At 42.0% G+C, this 23954-nt stretch overlaps 1 protein-coding gene across 4 annotated transcripts in view; it reads left to right on the forward strand.

Annotated features, from left to right (window-relative positions):
- Positions 1 to 9217: 9217 nt before the first annotated feature.
- The window catches only part of LOC311129736 (M-phase phosphoprotein 8-like), a 38498-nt gene continuing 23761 nt past the window's right edge, over positions 9218 to 23954 (forward strand). For 2 of the 4 annotated variants that reach the window (XM_084162156.1, XM_084162154.1), the window contains exons 1-7: positions 9218 to 9537; positions 15803 to 15964; positions 16886 to 17914; positions 18064 to 18151; positions 18548 to 18784; positions 21433 to 21555; positions 22157 to 22245. In XM_084162156.1, coding sequence (XP_084018282.1) covers positions 9448 to 9537; positions 15803 to 15964; positions 16886 to 17914; positions 18064 to 18151; positions 18548 to 18784; positions 21433 to 21555; positions 22157 to 22245 — 1818 coding nt within the window. In that variant the 5' untranslated portion in view covers positions 9218 to 9447. Of the gene's footprint in view, positions 9538 to 15802; positions 16010 to 16885; positions 17915 to 18063; positions 18152 to 18547; positions 18785 to 21432; positions 21556 to 22156; positions 22246 to 23954 lie in introns of all 4 variants that reach the window. The other 2 variants (XM_084162155.1, XM_084162153.1) reach the window with 1 other exon arrangement.

Below are 23954 nucleotides of genomic sequence, written 5' to 3' on the forward strand. Positions count from 1 at the left end.
CTGTACGGATGACACATTAATCTATTTGCAATGTGAAGATGGATTAAGACCCTATGAAAGAGGTGATGTTGCAACAAGTTCCAGAATGTTTGTGGTCTCAACACAGTACCGATATTGGACTTGTGAAATCAGCCCAATTGAGGTGAAAGTTGAACTTTAACGAGGAGCCAGACTTCCTTGGAAGAATCAGTATCCATTGAAAGATTAAGCAATCCAAGGGATTGAACCACAAATTGAAGGACTTTCAAAAGCAGGTGTTTTGAAGACAATGAAAAAATCCTCAGAGTAACAATCCTTTGTTGTCTTTGGAGAAACCATGAGGGATTGATAGTAGCGCCTCTAGACCTAATAGGTCTGATGATTTAGGAAGCTATGGGTTAGCTAATGTTGCAAGGGGGGAGGTTAGGAGAAAGATCACAAAGGAGTATGGTTTTTGGGAACCATATTTGCTTGAACAGATTGACTATGTCATAGGCAGGTGCACAATCTGTCTGAAAAATAATGTTTGCAGGGGTGTGACTGTTATTCTTGGTTACATTCCTACACCAAGAGGTGCATAAGATGTCAAACTAAGCTAAAAGATGCTCAATCGTTTGCCAAGTTTTTGTGTAAAGAAGTCATAAGCAGGTGGGGACTTCCCGATCAAATATCCTCAAATTAGTGGGAAAGGAATTTGTGGATAAATCAGTGAAATGGTTTTTGAAAAAATTAGTGGGAAAGGAATTTGTGGATAAATCAGTGAAATGGTTTTAGAAAAAATTAGTGGGAAAGGAATTTTGGATGAATCAGTGAAATGGTTTTTGAAAAAATTAGGAGAAAAAGTCAGACTAAAAAGTTATGAAAACTAGGGTTGAAGGAACTCTAGGACAGTCAGCTCAGCTTCAATGTTAGTACGAGAAAGAGAACAGTGGTGAAGGGAAATTTTGAGTTCAGTGGAGAGATAATTATGGAGAAGAAGTGCTGTTATCAGGACAAGAAGTAGAAGCTGTTTCACCTAGTCAAAGGAAGTATATTTTGTACAACGATATGAAGTGGAAGAGGGTTATGAGTGATTGCTCACTTATTTTGCGTAATGTTAGAGGGGAAGATCAGGGAGAATACTCTCATGGAGGTACAGGATGAGTTCTTTGATTTTGATGGAAGACAAGAAGATATATCTGATCAATACTGCTCGTTAGGGAAGAGAGAAACTAAATGGAAGGGATATGGATTTGATTCTTCTGTTTTGCAAATTAAAGATGGATGGGCAGGAAGAATCTTTGGTTCGAGCAGTTACCTCATTCTGTAAGATCAGTGAGGAATCTTGAGGGTCCATGTCTGTTGAGAATTCCAGCACCAGGAACATGGGGTTGAATCTTAGAGAAGGTAGCTCAACCTCTATCAAGTATGTGTCAATCTTATGCTTTATCATGGCTGTTGTATCAGCAACAATCATTAACAGATACAATAATGTCATTGTAGAAGCATTTGTTTAGGCCGAGGTTTAAGTGTTCTTGGTTAAATTAATTACCCTATACGAATTTGTTAGATCGGAAGGAAAATCAGTTAACAGCGCTTCATGAAGCATTGGAGGTGAAACCCGTGAGGGCTAAAAGCTGTTTTTGTTCAAATAAAACATATGATGGAAAGGGAATGTTTAGGGGAATATCAGATTGTGATGATTATATGATGACTTTGGGTAAGCATGAACGTAAGGTTAGTAATGAGAAATATAATGTAACTTTTTATGTTCAAGTTAGTAAGAAGAGCAGGACTTTGATAATGTATATGTCTTTTCTTTTCTTCCAGAAGCATATGCGGGAATGTGTAGAGGGGATTCAAATACTCAAACATGGACAATATGAATGGACAATATGAATGGACTGGAGGAAGTGGAACAAGGAAGGTGTGGAAATGTTCAGATTCCATCATCGACGTTGCATTGAAAGTCGACACTGCTAAGGAGATGAAGTGTAGTGGACTACATTCCAGTGTCTGCAATGATATATAGACATATTTGCATGTGTAATACATAATTTGTGTCATATTCTTTCTGTACTAATTTTTTAAGAATGATATTTGCTGTAGTTGGGTACATGTGGGGATCTCAGATGTTTGTTTAGTGGCGCAGGGGTCTAAGGCACTGCATCGCAGTGCTAGCTGTGCCACTAGAAATCCTGGTTCGTATCCAGGCTCTGTCGTAGCCGGCTGCGACCAGGAGACCCATGGGGCGGCGCACAATTGGCACAGCGTCGTCTAGGGTAGGGGAGGGAATGGCTGGCAGGGGATGTAGCTCAGTTTGTAGAGCATGGCGTTTGCAACGCCAGGGTTGTGGGTTCGATTCCCACGGGGGGTATGAAAAAAAAAAAGACAAATAAATAAAAAATATAAAATAATGTATGCACTAACTGTAAGTCGCTCTGGATAAGAGCGTCTGCTAAATGACGTAAATGTAAATGTAAATGTTTATTTCGTTGATGCTTAGGGATATTGGGTCTAGGCAGGGACAGAGAGAATCCACAGGAGGGTCCGATGGGTCGACCAGCCTGAATGTGGACACATTTGATTGTATTTTGTTTGCTGGAGCTTTCATGTGTATTTAATTGCATCATAGTTTAAAATGCATTGATAAAGATGTATGAATTGATCTGGAGTACTTAAGTGGTTGCCTGGGGCAGAGGGGCCGTGAGAGAATATTACTGTCTTGATTGATTGATGGATATTTGGAAAGAAAGCTGCCAGACAGGTTTTTCGCTCTCACATTCCATAAAGATTTGTTCATATTTCATAGAAATGTATTTACACTCCATAAAGATTTGTTCATTTTTCATAGACATTTATTTACACTCCATAGAAAAAATTGTTTTTGGTTTATTGCTAAAGTTACTCAATAAGAGAAAAAATGTTATTTGTCATAATCCTATTCTTTTTGTTTTCGAGACTTAGTTAGTCTCGAAGGGGGGAAATATGTAGTATCTAGACAATTTATGACTTTGCTGACGTCTGCAAATGGTGTCTTAGAGGATGTTGACTCAGCTTGAGGAAGCATCTGGAGAGCATTTCTATAGGGGCACCCTAAAACAGAGGAAGTATGTTATGTGGAGTCCTGGGATTGGTCTGTAGGGGAAAACACTCATATCAGGTTACATAGGATATATATACTATGGTTTGGGACAAAGGAGGGGAGAACAACATATTAAGAGATTGGGCCGTTGTTCTCCAGATGTCTGCAGAAGTCTGTAAATTGGCGCTGAGATCTTCAATGTAATAAATAATTATAATCGAGGACAGTGTCAGCGGATTTCTTGTTCTCACAGCATCTCAGCATAGTTCTCGACACTACACCCGGAAGTAGGCAATCAGGTTTGTATGCACTTCGGCATTACAGTAGTGGATCTTTATGCATCGATGGAAAATACTCAGTGTCCACTGTTCTTTTCTCGGAGGGATTGGGAGGCACCGATGGGAGTGCGGGAGAAGGGTCTATCTCTCTTACTAATAGCGGCACATTGTCCAGGGAATAACTGGCTAGCGGAGATCACTCAACTGCTATGCAGCCATCCGTGGCCCCTTCCCTTGCGTCAGGACCTACTGTGCCAGGCGCGAGGGGAGATTTTCCATCCTCAACCAGAATGGTTGGCACTCTAGGCCTGGCCCGTGAATGGTTCAACTTGAACACTGCCGGGCTTCCTCAAAATGTCATTTAGACTATTCAGAGTGCTAGAGCCTCATCCACCAGGTCCCTTTATAATTGTAAATGGCGAGTGTTTGAGGAATGGTGCACTGTATCACAGGCAGTGCCATTCCAGTGCTCTGTCCCGGTAATCCTGTCGTTTCTACAGGAATTATTAGAAGAAGGAAAGGCTTTTTCTACTATTAAGGTATGTCTAGCAGCTATTTCGGCTTGTCATGTGGGTTTTGGTAGCACGACAGTGGGGCAACACCCCCTTGTCGCCCGTTTTATGAAGGGTGCACGTCACTTGCGTCTGGTGTACAAACAGCTTGCCCCGTCATGGGATTTATCAATTGTTTTGGATGCTCTATGCCAACAGCCTTTTGAGCCCCTGGATCAGGTGGAGCTGAAGATGCTTTCATTTAAGACCACGCTATTACTAGCATTGGCCTCCGCCAAGCGTGTAAGTGACATTCACACACTCTCGGTGCACTCGTCATGTGCACAATTTGCACCTGGTAACAATAGGGTATCGTTGCGGCCTAACCCCGCCTTTATCCCTAAGATTGTTAACCCATCTTTGATGTGTCTTCCTCTGGAGCTAGTAGCTTTTTATCCCCCACCGTTTTCCTCTCCGGAACATCAACGGTTGCATATGTTGTGTCCAGTACGCGCTCTGCGCATCTACATGGACAGGACTAAGGGATTTAGGAAATGTGATCAGTTGTTTGTTTCCTGTGCGAAACCTCACACAGGTAAAGCCCTCACTAAACAACGCCTATCCCACTGGATAGTGGGGGCTATTGCTTTGGCCTACTCAAGTAGTCTTCAGTCTCCTGCTGGCCTATGGGCTCATTCCACTAGAGGAATGGCTACGTCCTGGGCTTTATTTAAGGGCATATCTATCCAAGATATTTGCTCAGCAGAAAGTTTAGCTTCGCCTCATACATTTGCAAAGTTTTATAGGCTCAATGTCACTGCACCGACCCTGGCGCATACTGTTTTATGTGTAGTATCTTCTGAAGGGCAAAGCCCATTTGTGTGGTATATCACACAGGGCAGTCGGTCGTCAGGATAAGCTTGTCTGGCAATACGGGAGTCAGTATATCCCATAAGTGAAATACCGAAACGAATACTTGAAAGAGAACTTTAGGTTATGACTGTAACCCCGGTTCTCTGATAGTATGAGTGAGGTATTTCACCAGACCACCTTCCTTGCAAGAGCGAGGAAGAGGTGTGGCTTATTTTTGAGTGACTCAGAGATGCTGAGTCAGACCTTTTTTAGGGTAGGAGGGACATCCTTCCCCGACACACACGTCTCGATGTCCAGCCAATCATGGCTGGCGTGGCGTAGTGTAATAAAGGCTTCTGACGAATACTCTGGGGGTGTATCCCATAAGTGAAATACCTCACTCATACTATCAGAGAACCGGGGTTACAGTCGTAACGTAATGTTTTCTTGCAGACATTGGCTGTGAAGTTGGTAAGTTGGTTGGTAAGTACAGTTGAAGTCGGAAGTCTACATACACCTTAGCCAATATATTTAAACTCAGTTTTTCACAATTCCTGACATTTAATCCTAGTAAAAATTCTCCGTCTTAGGTCAGTTAGGATCACCACTTTATTTTAAGAATGTGAAATGACAGAATAATAGTAGAGAGAATGATTTATTTCAGCTTTTATTTCTTTCATCACATTCTCAGTGGGTCAGAATTTTATATACACTCAATTACCCCCACAGCATGATGCTGCCACCCCCGTGCTTCACGGTTGGGATGGTGTTCTTCGGCTTGCAAGCATTCCCCTTTTTCCTCCAAACATAACGATGGTCATTATGGCCAAACAGTTCTATTTTGTTTCATCAGACCAGAGGACATTTCTCCAAAAAGTACGATATTTGTCCCCATGTGCAGTTGCAAACCGTAGTCTGGCTTTTTTATGGCAGTTTTGGAGCAGTGGCTTCTTCCGTGCTGAGCGGCCTTTCAGGTTATGTCGATATAGGACTTGTTTTACTGTGGATATAGATACTTTTGTACCTGTTTCCTCCAGCATCTTCACAAGGTCCTTTGCTGTTGTTCTGGGATTGATTTGCACTTTTCGCACCAAAGTACGTTAGTCTCTAGGAGACAGACCGCGTCTCCTTCCTGAGCGGTATGACGGCTGCGTGGTCCCATGGTGTTTATACTTGCGTACTATTGTTGTGGTACCTTCAGGCATTTGGAAATTGCTCCCAAGGATGAACCAGACTTGTGGAGGTCTACAATTTTTTTCTGAGGTCTGCTGATTTCTTTTGATTTTCCCATGATGTCAAGCAAAGAGGCACTGAGTTTGAAGGTAGGCCTTGAAATACATCCACAGGTACACCTCCAATTGACTCAAATGATGTCAATTAGCCCATCAGAAGTTTCTAAAGCCATGACATAATTTTCTGGAATTTTCCAAGCTGTTTAAAGGCACAGTCAACTTAGTGTATGTAAACTTCTGACCCACTGGAATTGTGATACAGTGAATTATAAGTGAAATAATCTGTCTGTAAACAATTGTTGGAAAAATTACTTGTGTCATGCACAAAGTAGATGTCCTAACCGACTTGCCAAAACGATAGTTTGTTAACAAGAAATGTGTGGAGTGGTTGAAAAACAAGTTTTAATGACTCCAACATAAGTGTATGTAAACTTCCGACAAGTAACGTTTACAACCATGTAAATATTTGTATATTTTTCCATTTGTTTGCTGATAAATATTTGAAACTTGCTTGAATCGGCTGTAAATGTATACATTTGCATATTAAATGCAAGTACAATTTTCAATTGACTGAAATTGACTGTTCAGTTGCCCAGTTCCTTACTGGTCTTAACCCCTTCCCCCTAGCCATTAATATTTTGTGCCCAATTCCAAATCAAATTTTAGGCCAGGGTTGGTATGGAATTGGACATTGGTTTCTAGTTAGTGTTTGCATATCTGTATGTTCTAGATTTATGTACGTAATACGGCAGAAGTGTCCCGGAGTCCATTACACAGCAGGGTTGAGTCATCACCATATTGCTACACCTATCCAAGCCCCATCAGGTCAAACATTAAAAAGATAGAGTAGGGGGTTAAAGGCCTTAATTAAACTGGGTTTAAAAAATATATACTTTTAAAAAAAACGTATCTCTGCCTGTACCTTGATGTGGTGAGAGGGCTTCCAACTAAACCAGGCCCATGTTATTGAAAATGAAGTATCCATTATGTTTGCTTTTCCATCCCACCACCCCTGACTGAGACTGGCTGCCTGTTGAGAACAAGTAACAGACAGAACCTCCCAACCACACAGCACCCACCTCTCTATTCCACACACCAGAATTAAGTATTACAGTCTGATTGCCAAAAGTATAAAAGTTTATGTATTAAAATCTTAAATATTGCCAGGTTTGGTTTCACAGCTGTTTCACAAGGTGTTCATTATTGTAAGTTGGAAGGTATCCTTTGATGGTATTTATTTGTTCCACATTATTCATTGTTGTATCCTAGGACCTACAATAGACACATATACTGTATATTCAACCACAAGGGTGTACTAATGAGCTATGCGAGATATAATTTTTTTTATCATAATAGAGGACTACTGAAATTATATTATTTCAGTGTAGATAAGGGAAGGGCAGGTTAAAATAAAAACATGACAGCCAGATAAGCCAGTGTATGATTCAAACGGATTTGCATATGAATGGAGTGGAAATTAGCTGACTTCATGATCTGTAAATTAAGTAACTTTAATGTGTCAAGCAGATTACAAGTTTTCTTTGCCATTTCCGAAACGTAGCAACGTTTAAGACATGGATTTCATGTTGTAATGTTAACAAGGTACCCAAAACTGGTTAGAATTCATGTTTTCATTTTATTAGCTAAACAAAACTTGTTTAAACAGCAAAATTGTCGTGGAAATCAGCCTTGTTTGCATAGCGATGATGAAAAGAACGTAATTTAGGCTGTAATGATCTCCAAAATTCGAATCATTAGCTCATCACACCGTTGATATAGCAACGGACTCTAATAGTTTATCGAATCCCATTGTGACACAGAGGGGGACACTATTTGGCCGGGGGAGATTATTTGGCATGACAGGCCCATGCGTATCTTTTCAGCCTCCTGAGGGGGAAGAGGCGTTGTTGTGCCCTCTTCACAGCTGTGTTGGTGTGTGTGGACCATGATAATTCCTTAGTGATGTGGACACCGAGGAACTTGAAGCTCTCGACCTGCTCCACTACAGCCCCATCGATGTGGATGGGGCCGTGCTCGTGTAACCGGTGTGAAATGGCTAGCTTGTTAGCGGTGCGCACTAGTAGTTGTTTCCCTTGGTCTGCAAGGGTCTCTGCTTTTGTGGAGCGACGGGTAATGGTGCTTTGAGGGTGACTGTTGTCGATGTGTGCAGAGGGTCCCTGGTTCAAGCCCAGGTAGGGGCGAGGATAGGGACGGAAGCAACACTGTTACACTCAGCCCTGCGTTTCCTGTAGTCCACGATCAGCTCCTTTGTCTTGCTGACGTTAAGGGAAAGGTTGTTGTCTTGGAACCACGCTGCCAGGTCTCTGACCTCCTCCCTGTAGGCTGTCTCATCGTCGTCGGTGATCAGGCCTACCACCGTTGTGTCGTCTGAAAAGTTAATGATGGTGTTGGAATCGTGCGCGGCCACACAGTCGTGGGCGAACAGGGAGTACGGGAGGGGACTAAGCACGCACCCCTGAGGGGCCCCCGTGTTGGGGGTCAGCGTGGTGAATGTGTTGTTGCCTACCCTCACCACCTGGGGTGGCCCGTCAGGAAGTCCAGGATCCAGTTGCAGAGGGAGGTGTTTAATCCCAGGGTCCTTAGTTTAGTGATGCGCTTGGAGGGCACTATGGTGTTGAACGCTGAGCTGTAGTAAATGAACAGCATTTTCACATAGGTGTTCCTTTTGTCTAGGTGGGAAAGGGCAGTGTGGCGTGCAATAGAGATTGCATCATCTGTGGATCTGTTGGGGTGGTATGCGAATGTGGTTTCAGGGTGGGTGAAAATAGAGTTGGGTGCTGTGGAATCGGTGAAGGTAACCAGAAGTGGTCTTGTGGTAATTGTTTGTGTTTCGAGCATTTGTGCCGAATACATTACGTTGTTACAGGTGTCAAGCTTATGGGCATGTGGCAGCAGTGTGTAGGAGGGAGGTGCCTAAGTGTGAGAAGTGTGCAGAAGGGCATGAGACCAAGAATTGTGTAGCATTGGGGAAAGTAGTGGTATGTGTTAATTGTAGGAGAAAATGCAGGTTGTGGTGGCAGCTGCAGAGAGGTATTTGGGTGTACGAGAGTTGACGTCAGAAGAGTTACAGGGTGTGTTGATTGGTTGTTGTCCTGAGGTAGGACTAGATATATTTCAATAATAGAGTAGGGTGGTGGGTTTTTAGTGAGTGTAGGGTGAGATGGTAGGGTATTTGTTGATTTATTTTATTTTTGATTTATTATTATTTATTTTTTCAAGCGAAGTAAAAGGGAGGTATACTCCAGTCTAGTAGGTGGCGGTAATGCAAAATGTATTGGATGCCAACCGACGTTCAATCTCATCGAATAAGAAGTCAGCCACACGAAGAAGACGTATCTCAGGCTGGTCTATCAGCTCCCCGCTCTTTAACGTTAGTTAACCAGCTAGCCTAACAGAGAGTTGTTGTGGCTAACAAAGCTAGAAATTGCTAGCGTGTACTGTAGCTAGTTAGCTATCTCTGGGCTTGGCTCTTATACCGGCGAAGTCATAATAAGATAATTACTGTTGTTGTTTATTCCTGTGACTATAAAATGGCGGAAAAGCCAGAGGCTGGAGACAGCGAAGACGAGGTTGAAGATGTATACGAAGTGGAGAGGATTATTGACATGCGAACGGAGGAGGTACAGTAACGAAGCAAGCATGTTGTTAACTAGCTAACTTGGCTAACTGAACGTTCGAGCAAACTGAACGTTGTTGCTAGCTAGCTATCTACACAATTTGACAACAATGAAAAGGTTTAAACACTAGGAACCGTGTTTTCTTAAGTAAACTGTAAATATATGGCTAGCTAACGTAGAGAAATGCTTAAATGTCCACGCACAGTTCACTTATGTATAATAACAACAGTTAGCTAGCTAACTAGCCAACCGCAAAGGAAATGTCAATGGCTGCACAACTTTGCCCAGGCATCCGACGCCCCCCTCCTTGTACGAACAGTAAAGCTAGGCCAGACAGACTGGTGTTATTATTTCATCCTTCAGGACTTCAGCTAGCCCCACTGTTGCACAGACTTGCCAAATACAACAAACCCTCCGTGCTAACGCATGTACAACCAACTCGTAATTGTCTTTAATTAGCTAACTAGCTACATGTGCTAGTTAGCTTACTACGTTAGTTTGTTAGAAAGCGCTAACGTTAGCGCTAACTGTCCGTAGTAGGCAGCTGCGGATTACTATATTCTGCTGTCATCTTTGTTTTGGTTATGTTGGCTATATATTGACAGTCTCTAGATATGTTCTAGCTAGCTAAATACATTAGCAATGACGCTCTTTTTTTCACGGTACCTAATACAATGGTACAGACCTTTCCTTTTCACGCCTATGAAAATAATGAACAGGTGATGGTGCTCTACAATAATGAGTCGGCATTCTTTGAGTTGTGGGTACAGCCAGGTGTCCTTGCAGAACATTACACTGCTCTCTTCTTGCAGGGTTGCACTGGTTATTCAGTGTTGCAGAACTGCAAATTAGTTTGACATGGACCAGCTGCCTTACCTGATTGACTGCCACAATAACACAGTATAATTAGTCATGCACCGATATGACATTTTTGGCCGATACCGATATCCGATACTTTCTTTGCCAAAAAAAAGATACCGATATTAAAATTTTTAGCGGCCTTTTAAGCGTTCTAGTACAGTTAAATAGTTGAAACAAATTGTAATATGTTCATTTGTTCAGTTAGGAACAGATTGTTTTATAACTTGTAAATGAGAAAAATGACAAATCCATTAATGTATTTTATCGCACAACAGATATTCATGACACAAATATTTTAGCTGCCCCGCATTACAAAGATGGTTAAGTTGTTGGTGGCTCTTCTTACTATCCAATCTTGACTGTATGGAGAAACTTAAATGCTTTGAAATAAATATTGGTTTAAACTAAAATGCAGTTAATCATTTTAGCTTTAACTGCTTGAAAAAAAATACTGTCTCTAGGCTATGTCATAAACTGCTATAAATGGCACAATTTAAACTTTTCAAATGTGCTCAACTGACTTGACTAGTAAAATCCAAGCAAATTTACAACACATCTCATCTTTCATTTAGGAAATTAAAATGTAATACAACATATTGCATTATTCTTGCATTCCAAAGGATTATTAGGCATAGATCAACGTTGGCCGATGTAGTAACAGAAAATGAAAATACAACGCGTCTCTCTCTCACAGAGATACACACTCTGACCAAAAAGTTATTTTGTTGGCATTTACGTATGTCCCCATTACCAGTAAAACATAATCAAAACCTATTTCTTTCACTTACTTGCTGTGCTGTTTCGTTGTTCATTTGTTCAGTCGTTCCATTCTCAACCAGAATTTCATCATACATATCAAGCAGTGACGTTTCAGCTCTGTCTGTCTGTGGCCTCTTCTGTCGTGGGTCCTTTTCCTTTGTGCGCACTGTCACTGTGTCCGTTTCCATCTTGTCCAGCTGTGTCTGTAACATTTCACGTAAACACTGTTTCTTGTCTGCATCGAAGTAGCGGTCCTTGTACCTAGCATCGAGCATGGTGGCGACACAGTAAAGAGGCTCAGAGAGAATGCCATCGAATCGCTTGTTCACAGCCTCTAGTAGAGTTTTTTTGCAAGTTTTAACCCCACGGTCTGTGTCAGCAGTTTTGTTGAGCAGGCGTTTCAATGCCATGACATAGGGTATCACGTCTGCTGCAGACGCAGTTGATTAGCTTATTTCTCGAGTCAGTTGTTCAAAGTCCACTGTCAAATTGTCAGAGAACTCTGCAGCCCCTCTCCCTTATCCCCTCTGACTGGAGCTCTCTGTTGTCCCAGTGCACTGGATAGGAGGGTGGGGACTGGAAATACTGGCTGTATGCGGCAGTGCCAGACACAGCCGTTCAGCTGAATGTGTGTTTATCTCAGACGGAGAGCTCTATGAGTAGGCATGGGTCAAATCAGATATATTTGTCACATGCTTTGTAAACAACAAGTGTAGACTAACAGTGAAATGCTTACTTAAGGGTCAATTTCCAACAATGCAGAGTTAATATACAAGGAGTACCGGTACAGAATCAATGTGCAGGGGTACGAGGTGAGGTAATTGAGGTAAGATCTACATGTAGCAGAGTTTCCGTTAGGAAAATGGATACAACGGGGTCGTCATTCTTACCAAATTCCGATGAGCAATTTGAAGACGTTAGAATACATAAGGCTAGTGGAAGCTAAGCTTTCCCTAAAGTAAATTGAATTAAATTGCCAAAATTAGATAGCCTAATTAGTTTACTCATGTCTATACAGAAAGAAAGAAAATCATTTAAAATGGGCTACTACACTAGAAAGCGTAATTTGGCCACAGAGGATCATTTAGCTTCTTTGTTTTAAATCGCGTTGCCTACTGTCAGAAGGGCCCGCAATTTGGGCAGAACGCGCGGCAAATACCAAATGGATGATTGTGGATTTGCGACTGTCAATGAAAAGCTGAGAACCAGGCATATCGCAATATTTAAAAATACAATCGTTGAAAAACAGTTTGGAAAATAAATGGCTATTGCTGTAAAGAGAAGACAATGAAAATACTCTAATCTGTCTTTCAGTTATCAAAATTCTCAACTTAATTGAGGGAAAAGTACCGTATCTTATTAGCACCAGCGGAGAACATCGGCCATATCCCCGGTGAGTGTGCATATTCACTGTCTTTATCATTGGGTCGGTGCACTTTTGTTTTTGGACAATAATTCCCTCCATCAGGTTAGAAGGACATCATATTGTATTTGTCTGGCCTTTTCGTAGGCCTAATATATGGATCAGGCAAAGTTGTTTTTATTGATCTGTTTGTCAGTGTATCTGATATAGCCTACTCCAAGCCATTACAAGCTGCATTGAACAGTATTTTTTGCGAACAGTGATTGAGTTATATTACTATCCAATCTAATCATCACGTTAGGAATAGTAGGCTATCTTACAAAAGTCTGCATTTTTATGGTGAAATGTCCTCAAAGCTTGAAACCCACACACTGCCTATGTTAGAATAACTGCCCATATTTACTTCTCCTCAGCCAACAAGACCAGTAATGAACAGCAAAATCACTAGCCTATGTCAATCTACTATCCCCCATAGTAGAAAAGTTGACCTATTCTATTGGTCAGCTTGTCGTTCTGAGCGAGAAAGATATAGCCTATTCCAAACAGACTCTGGGACCGTTGTGGGACGATAATCCCAAATTCATACAACCATTAGTCCTAGGTTATATCCAAAAAACGTTAAAAAGCAATGAGGATAGATAATAAAGAGTAGCAGCAGCAAATGTGAAAGTGTGTGTGTGGCGTTGGGTTTCCATTAGCCGGGATAAGAGCGTCTGCTAAATGACTAAAATGTAAATGTAATAGCCGGCTTTTGTCAGGTGAAAAATAAATAGAAAAGCCAATAAAATTGGCTCCGGGCCAATTGTCCAGGAGAAGAAAAAAATCCCATTACGATATAATGCTTTTTAATCTATTCATTGATGGAAATAGCAGTTGATGTCAAAAGTTTGACTGGTAATGCTTATCAGTCTATAGGTACATTTGCATAATTTAGTGGAATTTAATTGGGGCTTGTGTACAGTATATTTGTTATGCATCCTATTTATCACACGTGTACAGCATACAGAGCCTTTGAGTGGAAAATCTGTCAGTTGGTGTAAGAGCTACTGCTGCAGCATCTTGTGGTGCCTTCAAGAAAACTGGGAACTCGTAAAATACGAGGTCAAATCATGACGTCAGTGATCTTCAGTTCAGAAAGTTGAAGCTTTAGAAAGAGGCCAGAGTTCCTGAGTTGGAATTCTATTCAAAACTATTTTTCCCAGTAGGAGCTCGTTTTTTCCCCAGTTCCCATTTGTCTTGAAAGCACTGAAGTCGGAAGTCTGAGATTTCCGAGTTCTCAGTTTTGAACACCGCATCAAATGGCAACAGAAGCAGGCTTCATCACATCACTTTGCAATGAGCTGGAGGCAGAATGCATTTTGAAAATGTATACTTAATTGTTTGAAACCTGAACGTTTTAATATATATGAGGCATGTCTTGCCTTGATTCAAAGTAGCCTATTAGATCTCCTCTTTTTGTACATTTCTAATGGATATTTTCAATTCTGTCATATGAAACCGCTTGCATGTGCAGTGCCCATTTGACAACTGTGTTTTCCTGCTAATTGCATTATGGAATGAACATTCGCTCATAGCCTACTGCCTTGTGCACCTTGCTACGCTTATAATGTGAATAATAGTTTCTCAATTTTAAGCTAAACGTTTTGATCTGTTGCATCAGACTCATTGCTTTTTAACATTTTATTATGTAGCCTAGGCCTACTGGTTGAATGAATTTGGGATCCATCGTCCCAGACTCTGTTTTGTAATAGGCTATTTCTTCTTCGACAAGCTGACCAATAGAATTGGTAGCCTAAACTTTTCTACTATAGTAGATAGAAGTAGGCTAGTGATTTTGCTGTTCGTTACAGGTCTTGTTGGCTGAGGAAAAGTAAACGTGGACAGTTATTCTAACATGTTCAAAGTGCACATCAGAATTCGGTAAGAAGGACCGCACATCGTTACATTCTCGACTTGCATGTTCTGTTAATATGAATTAACATATTCTAAATGTGATTTCTGTCATTCTGAGCACCGTGGGTGGACACCCTAATCAGTTTACGCACCCAATGCATATGGGATTGGTCAATTTCTCAAATGTCCGGTAAATGAAAATGTTGCAGGTCAACTGTCCGGTGCCAGATTTTCCTAACAGAAACCCTGGTGTGGCATCTATGCGTGTGTGTGTGTGTGTGTGTGTGTGTGTGTGTGTGTGTGTGTGTGTGAGCGTATGTAGTTGTGTATATAGTCTGTGTGTGTTGGAGTGTCAATGTAGTATGTGTGGGAAGAGTCCAGTGAGTGTGCGTAGAATCAGTGCAAATAAAAAGGGGGTCAATGCAAATATTCAGGGTAGCCATTTGATGAACTGTTCAGCAGTCTTATGACTTGGGGTTAAAAGCTGTTCAGGAGCCTTTTGGTCCCAGACTTGGTGCTCTGGTACTGCTTGCCGTGTGGTAGCAGAGAGAACAGACTATGACTTGGGTGGCTGGAGTCTTTGAAAGTTGAGGGCCTTCCTCTGACACCGCCTGTATATAATTTTGTTTTATGCTTATTGCACATTTATAAAGCAGACTACACATCTAGTATAACAGTCTTTGGCAAAAATTCTGCTAGCGGTACCCCAATGCCACGCTTGACTAACTGAATCAATGTTCATTGATACTCACGTTTTAGTAGTGTCTGCTCTGCATGCAATTTGAGGAGTTGAGACATAAAAAGGGTATCGTTGGAAAGGTTAACCTGTCCTCTATTACAGTAAAATAATGTCTGTGTTTCGGTGTCCATATGACCGTTTCTGTTGGACCAAACCTCAAAGGAAAAGAGCGAGTTGAAACCGCTTGTCAGAGAGGAGAAGTGATCTCTCATATTTGTTGTGAGGGGGAGTGGCTTGGTGTGTGTGTGTGTGTGTGTGTGTGTGTGTGTGTGCGCAAACAGAGAGGAAGACTAGAGGTTTCACTCCCGCCAAAATCTGTCCAAAATAAGCACAAGTCATTGGGACAATGACTCCCATTCTTAGGGCGGAGACATGAGCATGTTGTCATTATATACAGATCTCTGGTGTAAATGGAAGGTGCACAGAAGGAGACAAGATCAAAAATACAACACGAAAAGAAGCGGACATAAACACAAAAAAGTGGTTCTTGCGATACAGACATTTGGAATATCACGCAAATACATAAATCCAAATTTAATTTGATATATCACCATGCCCTAACAGTCAGTCAGTCTTCATATTCTGCAATGAAAACATTTCCAGCAAGCATTCTCATATTGCTCTCACCCACATGTATTTGTCCTTGTCTTTAGGGGGAGGTCCTGTACCGCGTTCGCTGGAAGAACTACTCATCTGACGATGACACCTGGGAGCCTGAGGCCCACCTGGAGGATTGTAGGGAGGTGCTGCTGGTCTACAAGAGGGCTCTGGCAGAGGCTAAGGTCAAGAAAGACCAAGATGCTAAGAAGGGCATGGTAAGTCCTATCCAGGAGGATCACAGCCACCATAAGAAAGGCTTGGTGAGTCTAATTGCTGGGATGGAACGTTTTAGATTTTTAGAACTGACTGTTACACTAACTACACAGAACAAAAATATAAACGCAACATGTAAAGTGTTGGTCCCAGGTTTCATGAGCTGAAATAAAAGATCCCAGAAATTTTCCAGACGCACAGAAAGCTTATTTCTCCAATTTTGTGCACAAATTAGTTTACATCCCTGTTAGTGAGCATTTCTCCTTTGCCAAGATAATCCATCCACCTGACAGGTGTGGCATATCAAGAAGCCGATTAAACAGCATGCTCATTACACAGGTGCACTCTGTGCTTGGGACAATAAAATGCCACTCTAAAATGTGCAGTTTTGTCACACAACACAATGCTACAGATGTCTCAAGTTTTGAGGAAGCGCGCAATTGGCATGCTGACTGCAGGAATGTCCACCAGAGCTGTTGCCAGAGAATTGAATGTTAATTTCTCTACCATAAGCCGCCTAACGTTGTTTTAGAGAATTTGGCAACCTGCCTCCCAACTGCAGACCATGTGTAAACACGCCAGCCCAGGTCCTCTACATCCAGCTTTTTCACTGGACAGCTGATGAATCTGAGGAGTATTTCTGCCTTTTTGTGGGGAAAAACTCATTCTGATTGGCTGGGCCTGGCTCCCCAGTGGGTGGGCCTATGCCCACCCATAGCTGCGCCCCTGCCCAGTCATGTGAAATACGTAGATTAGGGCCTAATGAATTTATTTCAATTGACTGATTTCCTTATATGAACTGTAACTCAGTAAAATCGTTGAAGTTGTTGCATGTTGAGTTTATATTTTTGTTCAGTGTACATTTGATGAGTAACTGATTATCACTTTCTATGGCTGATGTGAATGTCCCCTCTTCTCTGTAGAAGCTTCCCATGAAGAGTGACGTGTTTGATGCCGACTCTGACAGTGACAGTGATAAAGACAAGCCCACAGACCTGCCTGTCAAGAAGAAGAAAAAGAAGAAGCCCCAAGAAGAAGAAGAGGAGGAGGCACCTCCCCCGAAGGAGAAGAGGAAAAAGAAGAAAGACAAGCGCAAGGAGGACTTCAGGCCTCGTCCGGCACCAGAGTCTGATGAAGAGGAGCTTTCCCCTCCCCCGACTCCGGGCCGCAGTACCAAGATGTCCGACTCCAAGAAGAGATTTGTCGAATCTGATGAAGAGGAAGAAGCCCCCGTGCCCTCCAAGAAGCACAGGAAGGACAAGGCCAAGGATGGAGGGAAGCATAGGAAAAAAGAGAACATGGAGGAAGGGAATAAGAAAAAGAAGACAAAGAAGGATCAAAGGGGTGATCTGGAGTCCACTGAAGATGAGGCCACCGCCCCCCTGGAAGAGGAGCTTAGCGAGGGGCCATCTGAGTCCCAGACGGATGATACCACAGCAACTGAAAAGTCTCGCACTGATGACAAACCCAAGAATAAGAAGGGGAAGTCAGAACTGAAGCTGCAGGGCATCAAGGACTTCCTTCAGGACAGGAAAGGCAAGAAGCCGGAAACTACGTCGCCCACGCTCTCCGCAAGCGGACTCGCAAAACTCAAGAGCCTTGCCTCCTTCAAGACCCAGAGCCGGGATGAGCCCACACCAACCTCTGACTCCAGCGACACCCCCGCCCCGGCCCACGTCCACAAGAAGGCCAAGGGCAAGAGCCAGGAGGCCACCCCTGCACCACCAAAAATCCCCTCTTCCTCATCCTCCTCTTCCTCCTCTGGTGCAGGGGCCAGCACTAGCAAGGCCCGAGAGGAGGAGTCTAAAGAGGAAGTGGGCGGGGATAAGGAACCAGCCGCCTCCACTAACCTGTTTGAGAAGTTTCTGCTGAACTGCGAGGCCAAGGACCGTGTCCCCCGCAAACAGATGGTCCACCAGCCCACCCCTGCAGAGAACACTAAACCACCGAAGGTAAACCAAGCAGCTTTGCACTAAATGTAGCGGGGTTAGCAAATCAATGCTGGTGATATAGCCAGCGGCAAGGCCCTCTCTGTTGTGGTGAAAGTCTATCTTAAGCTGCATCAAGTAAAATCTTAAATATATTTCTGTAAAAATTTCAGCTCATAGGAAAAGTTGAGAAAAGGACCAAGCCGACAAAGGAGTCACCTGCTCGGAAACCAGAGCCAGACAAGGCCAAACATACAGACGGTGAGAGGAGTTACAAGGCTCCATTGTTAAGCTTACACTATCGGGCAGGGGTGTCAAATTAATTCCATGGAGGGCCTAGTGTCTGCTGGTTTTAGTTTATTCCTTTCAATTAAGACCTAGACAACCAGGTGAGGAGTTCCTTACTAATTAGTGTCCTTTATTCATCAATCAAGTGCAAGGAAGTAGCGAAAACCCGCAGTCACTCGGCCCTCCGTGGAATGAGTTTGACACATGCTATAGGGCTTTCATTGAATTACCTATGAATGTAGTGGACGCAGCCACTACATAGTGACTCACTCAAGATGTTTTAACTGACATGATGCCTGTTGCGTATTCGACCTTTTTATTTGTTTATTTTCACTTCTCTAACATTATTTGTTCCTCTCCTTTTAATAGCATTTCGGCCCAGTCAGAGCCTCGCTGCTGTGGAGACTAGTGACAAGGCGGAGGCAGAAGAGGAACCTGCCCAGAAGTCAAAGTTTGGCGGAGAGGACCGGAGGGAGGAGGCTCAACGCTGGGAGAGGAGGACCCAAGACGATGACAGGAGGAGGAGGAGGAGGGAAGACAGCGAACCACGCCTCTTCATCGCCTGCGATGACAATCAAGACGCCTTGGAGAGCGGCGACAAGTCTGGTACGCCGTCTGGTACACCACAGAACCATCTCACATGGAAAAGTCAACACACATACAAACACTCAGTGTAGACATGCATCCGTTACAAAAATATCATATTGCTTACACCTACAGTGCATTCGGAAAGTATTCAGACCCCTTGACCTTTTCCACATTTTGTTACGTTACAGCCTTATTCTAAAATGGATTCAATTGTTTTTTCCACTCATCAATTTACACACAATACCCCATAATGACAAAGCAAAAACAGGTTTTTAGAAATGTTTGCTAATGTATTACAAATAAAAAACGGAAATATAACATTTACATAAGTATTCAGACCCTTTACTCAGTACTTTGTTGAGGCACCTTTGGCAGCGATTACAGCCTCGAGTCTTCTTGGGTATGACGCTACAAGCTTGGCACACCTGTATTTGGGGAGTTTCTCCCATTCTTCTCTGCAGATCCTCTCAAGCTCTGTCAGGTTGGATGGGGAGCGTCGCTGCACAGCTACTTTCAGGTCTCTCCAGAGATGTTCGATCGGGTTCAAGTACGGGCTCTGGCTGGGCCGCTCAAGGACATTCAGAGAGTCCTCCGTTGTGTTGGCTGTGTGCTTAGGGTCGTTGTCCTGTTGGAAGGTGAACCTTCGCCTCAGTCTGAGGTCCTGAGCACGCTGGAGCAGGTTTACATCAAGAATCTCTCTGTACTTTACTCCATTCATCTTTCCCTCGATCCTGACTAGTCTCCCAGTCCCTGCTGCTGAAGAACATCCCCACAGCATGATGCTACCACCACCATGCTTCACCATAGGGATGGTGCCAGGTTTCCTCCAGACGTGACGCTTGGCATTCAGGCCAAATAGTTCAGTCTTGGTTTCATCAGACCAAAGAATCTTGTTTCTCCTGGTCTGAGAGTCCTTTAGGTGCCTTTTGGCAAACTCCAAGCTGGCTGTTATGTGCCTTTTTACTGAAGAGTGGCTTCCGTCTGACCACTACCATAAAGGCCTGATTGGTGCAGAGATGGTTGTCCTTCTTGAAGGTTCTCTCATCTCCACAGAGGAACTCTGGAGCGCTTTCAGGCCGCTGTGTTCTTGGGGACCTTCAATGCTGCAGACATTTTGTGGTACTCTTCCCCAGATCTGTGCCTCGACAAAAAATACAGTTCAATGCATGACTGGGCACGTATAGCATGAAGTAGGCCTAGGCTATATCAGATACTGTAAGTTTCTTTTGCATGGGAAAAATGTGGCCTTTTATTAACACATTTCATGGAATTCTACTACACTTTATATGACTGGAGACAGTAGCAGAATCTTTTTTTAATACGACAAAATATAGGGTAGCCTACTCTGCTGACACTGAAAAACCGATCAATAAAAACGACGTTGTCCATATAATAGGCCTACGAGAACGGGTGTCACAAATTGAATATGACGTCCATCTAAACTGGAGGAGGAAGTTATTGTTAAAATAACTACTTTTAAGTAGCACTGACCCAACAATGATAAATAGTGAATATGCGAAGTGCGCAGTCACCGGGGATATTGCAGATGGTCTCCGCTGGTGCCAATAAGAGAGGCTATACTGTTGTCCGCTAATTTAAGATCAGAATTTTGATAACTAAAAGACAGATTAGTATTTTCATTGTCTTCTCTTTACAGCAAGAACCATTTGCTTTCCAAACTATGTTTTCCTGCGATTGTATTTTGAAATATTGCGATATGCCTGGTTTGGCCTCTACTTTTCACAGACGGTCACAACTCAACAATAATCTACCCAAATTGCGCGCTGCCTTTCCGTCCGACTGTAGGCAATACTATTTAAAACAATCCACAACTTATTTTTTTTAAAGAAGCTAATGATCGTCTGTGGCCAAATCATGCTTTAGTAGCCTATTTTGAATTATTTTATTTCTGTGTAGACAGGAGTAGGCTAATTAGGCTATATAATTTTGGCAATTTACTTTAGGAAAAGCTTCCCCTAGCCTTATGGACACGCGGCCTATGTTTGCATATTAAACATATAACTGCACGTAACCTCCATTCGCTATTCGAGTGCAGGCTACTGTTTTTTTTCGCACTCCCTCGGATATCGTTTGGTAAAAATGTCCTTTCTATTTTATTCAGCTATGTTCAATTCTATTCTTCATACTATAAAATAATATATAAAAGAATGCCCTGGAATTCTAAGCAAATCTTTTCTGCTAAATGAGCTAGTGTAGCCCACAGCCATATGGCATAGCCAGATCAGGGCCTAACATAAGGATAACTCAGAATATGCTATTCTGTTCTTCTTAAATAGGCTAAATTTTCTTATGTTTCTTTAGACCGGACTAAAATAAATAATGGATTTGTTGTGATGGTGTAGGCAATATTAAATTGATTTATTAGACTTTTTTAAATGTAGATGTTCCAACTGTCTGCATCAGTGGCTTGTAGGCTATGCATAGAAACCAGGAGATGCTAAACGTGTTTATGTTAATGAATGGTCAATTACAGACAGGCAGTTATTTGCATGACAATCACCGGCTGACAACATTTCATGACCGCTACACCTATCCAATCCTTTCAGATTTACTCTAGGGGTAGGGGCTGTTTCTGGACAGAGCCCCTCCAAATGGCCATGTGAAATAATACTAATGTACTATTGGATGTGGTTTGTGACTGACAGACAAAGGACAAGCCTCTCTTAACCTTGGAATGGACCTCAACTTGGACTGGATGACACTGGAGGACTTTCAGAAACATTTGAACGGAGAGGATGAGATTCTCTCTGCTCCACCGCTATCTCCCGGTAAGTGTCTACCATAAAATAAGAATACTAGAATGGACATAAACCTTCATATGGTGGTATAAAGGTCAGCCATTTTGGTCAGGGAGTTGGTCAACCATGGTTTGCCAGTGCTGTGATAAAAGCTAGCTAGCAGACCAGTTCTAGAGGAATGATTACATTAATTTGTCAAATTAACTGCCAATATGCCAACATTCCATTCAAACAATGCAGTCAATCCACAGCCATACACTGACTGAAATCAGTTTATAGGACTTGGACAAGTTGTAAAAGCAACAAGTACTGATATTGTACTATATGATAGCATTGAGAAATGTATGGTCTGTTTACATATATTTTAGATGCTATTTATACAGATTTTTTAAAAATAAAACCCATATAAACTATTTATAACCAATATAGCTGCCATTTTCACCCCATTCTGGAACTTTTAGGGTTTATGACATAACCCCTCTAGTAATTTAATAGCATCTGTATGTTGTCTACCCTCTGTATCTCATGTTTTCCCAGATGTCTCTCAACATCGGCTGTACATGAACCTCTCGCTTCCACACACTATGTAGGTAGATAGACAACTACTGATGTGAATCTGTGTGTCCCTCAGGTGAGCTGCGGGATGCAGTGAAAAGCGGGGATTACATGTCTGTGAAACTTGCACTCAATTCCAAAGAGGACTACAATCTAGACCAGGAGGTACGTTCCGTGTTCTAAATAATATTTTTAGCCCAATCCCAGAGTACCTATTACCATTATTCTCCTCCCCACTTCCCTCCTGTCTTTGGGGAGCCCCAGCTGTTCCACCTATTTATTCAGCACTAACTAGTCACAACTAGTCAAATAAAGATGTTTACCTTTTGTTAGTGTAGCCTATGTGTGTGGTCATACTTGTGAGTTCATTCAAATGAGGACAATTTTGGGACCAACATCACAGTACTCTTTCCAACGAATACATACATTAACCAACTTGGGCAACGACAGATCTGCTTTTGAAATGTATTTTAACTACTGGATATACATCAGCGCCAAGTGCCATAATGCATTACTCAATTAAAGCCATAATATGTAACTTTTATTCCAGAAATGATAGCAGGGGAAGTACCAATGACTGGAAATGAAGTTACAGATTGCTGCTTTAATTACATTTGTGTGTAAGTGTAGAAAGATTTTTCATTTTGCCAGTCTGGTTCAAACTTGATCAACTTAGCCACTCTGATCGAGTTATAATGCAGTTTAAACATAGCACAAAACGTGAGAGCCAGTAATGGCATGCGGAGGTTGAATAGCAGGACATCGATTGCGAGGAGAGAATCCGACTGCAATACCTGCTGACTGCATCCATTGAGGACCAGTGAGCCAACAAAGGTAAGCAGATTATGCCCTTCAACTACTCAGTTATTTTAATTTAGCCTAATGGAGCTACATATGGTTTTGTGAAGCTTGAATAGGAAAATGCAGTTTGTGAAATTAATGTTTATTGCATTGCTTAAAATAATTAAATAATTGGCTATCATCATACTTCATAAACTGTTGTGCCAACTTGATGCCTGGAATTAATGTCCAAGCTTTACATTGAAATTTATGTTTTTTGTTGTGCATAGTTGGCAGATAATTTTCATACATTACTATGGAGACTGCTAGAGTGATCTAAGACGGATATGTTCTTCTCATTTACAGACCAAGGACATGATGAGCAGTAGGTTAAAGTTCACAAGAAGCTATAAGATACAACCTTTGCCTCAGGTACAGTAATGCCTTCAGAAAAGTATTCTTGTACCACCGCAGAGCATGTAAAAATGCTGCTGACTTTCGGTCATAGCACTACTGACATTTCACTCATCTTCATTATCAACAACAACGAATAGCCCAAAGCTAAAAGGAAAAACCTTACTTTGAGTCAATCATTACAATACTGGTAACACATTTCAGCTTTTGCCATACCGTTTTATTTGTGTACAATAAGAATTAGATATTAATCGAACAAAGCCTTTGTTCACCGTTTTAACAAACTGCTGCCATAAGCATGTATTCCGTGGAAAAGCCTTTCTTGACCGTTTAACATGTACCACTGTTTAACATGTACCGTTTAACATGTACCACTGTTTAACATATACCGTTTAACAAACTACTGCCATAAGCATGTATTCCGTGGAAAAGCCTTTCTTGACCGTTTAACATGTACCACTGTTTAACATGTACCGTTTAACAAACTACTGCCATAAGCACGTATTCCGTCACTTAACCAAATATTTATTTACAAATTACGTAGGCTACTATTACTTGCCCAGTGTGACAGTATGCTTTTGTTTGGGTTGTTAAATATAGGCTTCTTTACTTGATGTGCAATTATAAGGACTCAATAGTATTATTACGGTCCAATCAGTGTTTTTAAGGACGCTTTCATA

The sequence above is a fragment of the Coregonus lavaretus genome, assembly GCF_964263955.1.
Source record: "Coregonus lavaretus genome assembly, chromosome: 5".
Classification (NCBI taxonomy): Eukaryota; Metazoa; Chordata; class Actinopteri; order Salmoniformes; family Salmonidae; genus Coregonus; species Coregonus lavaretus.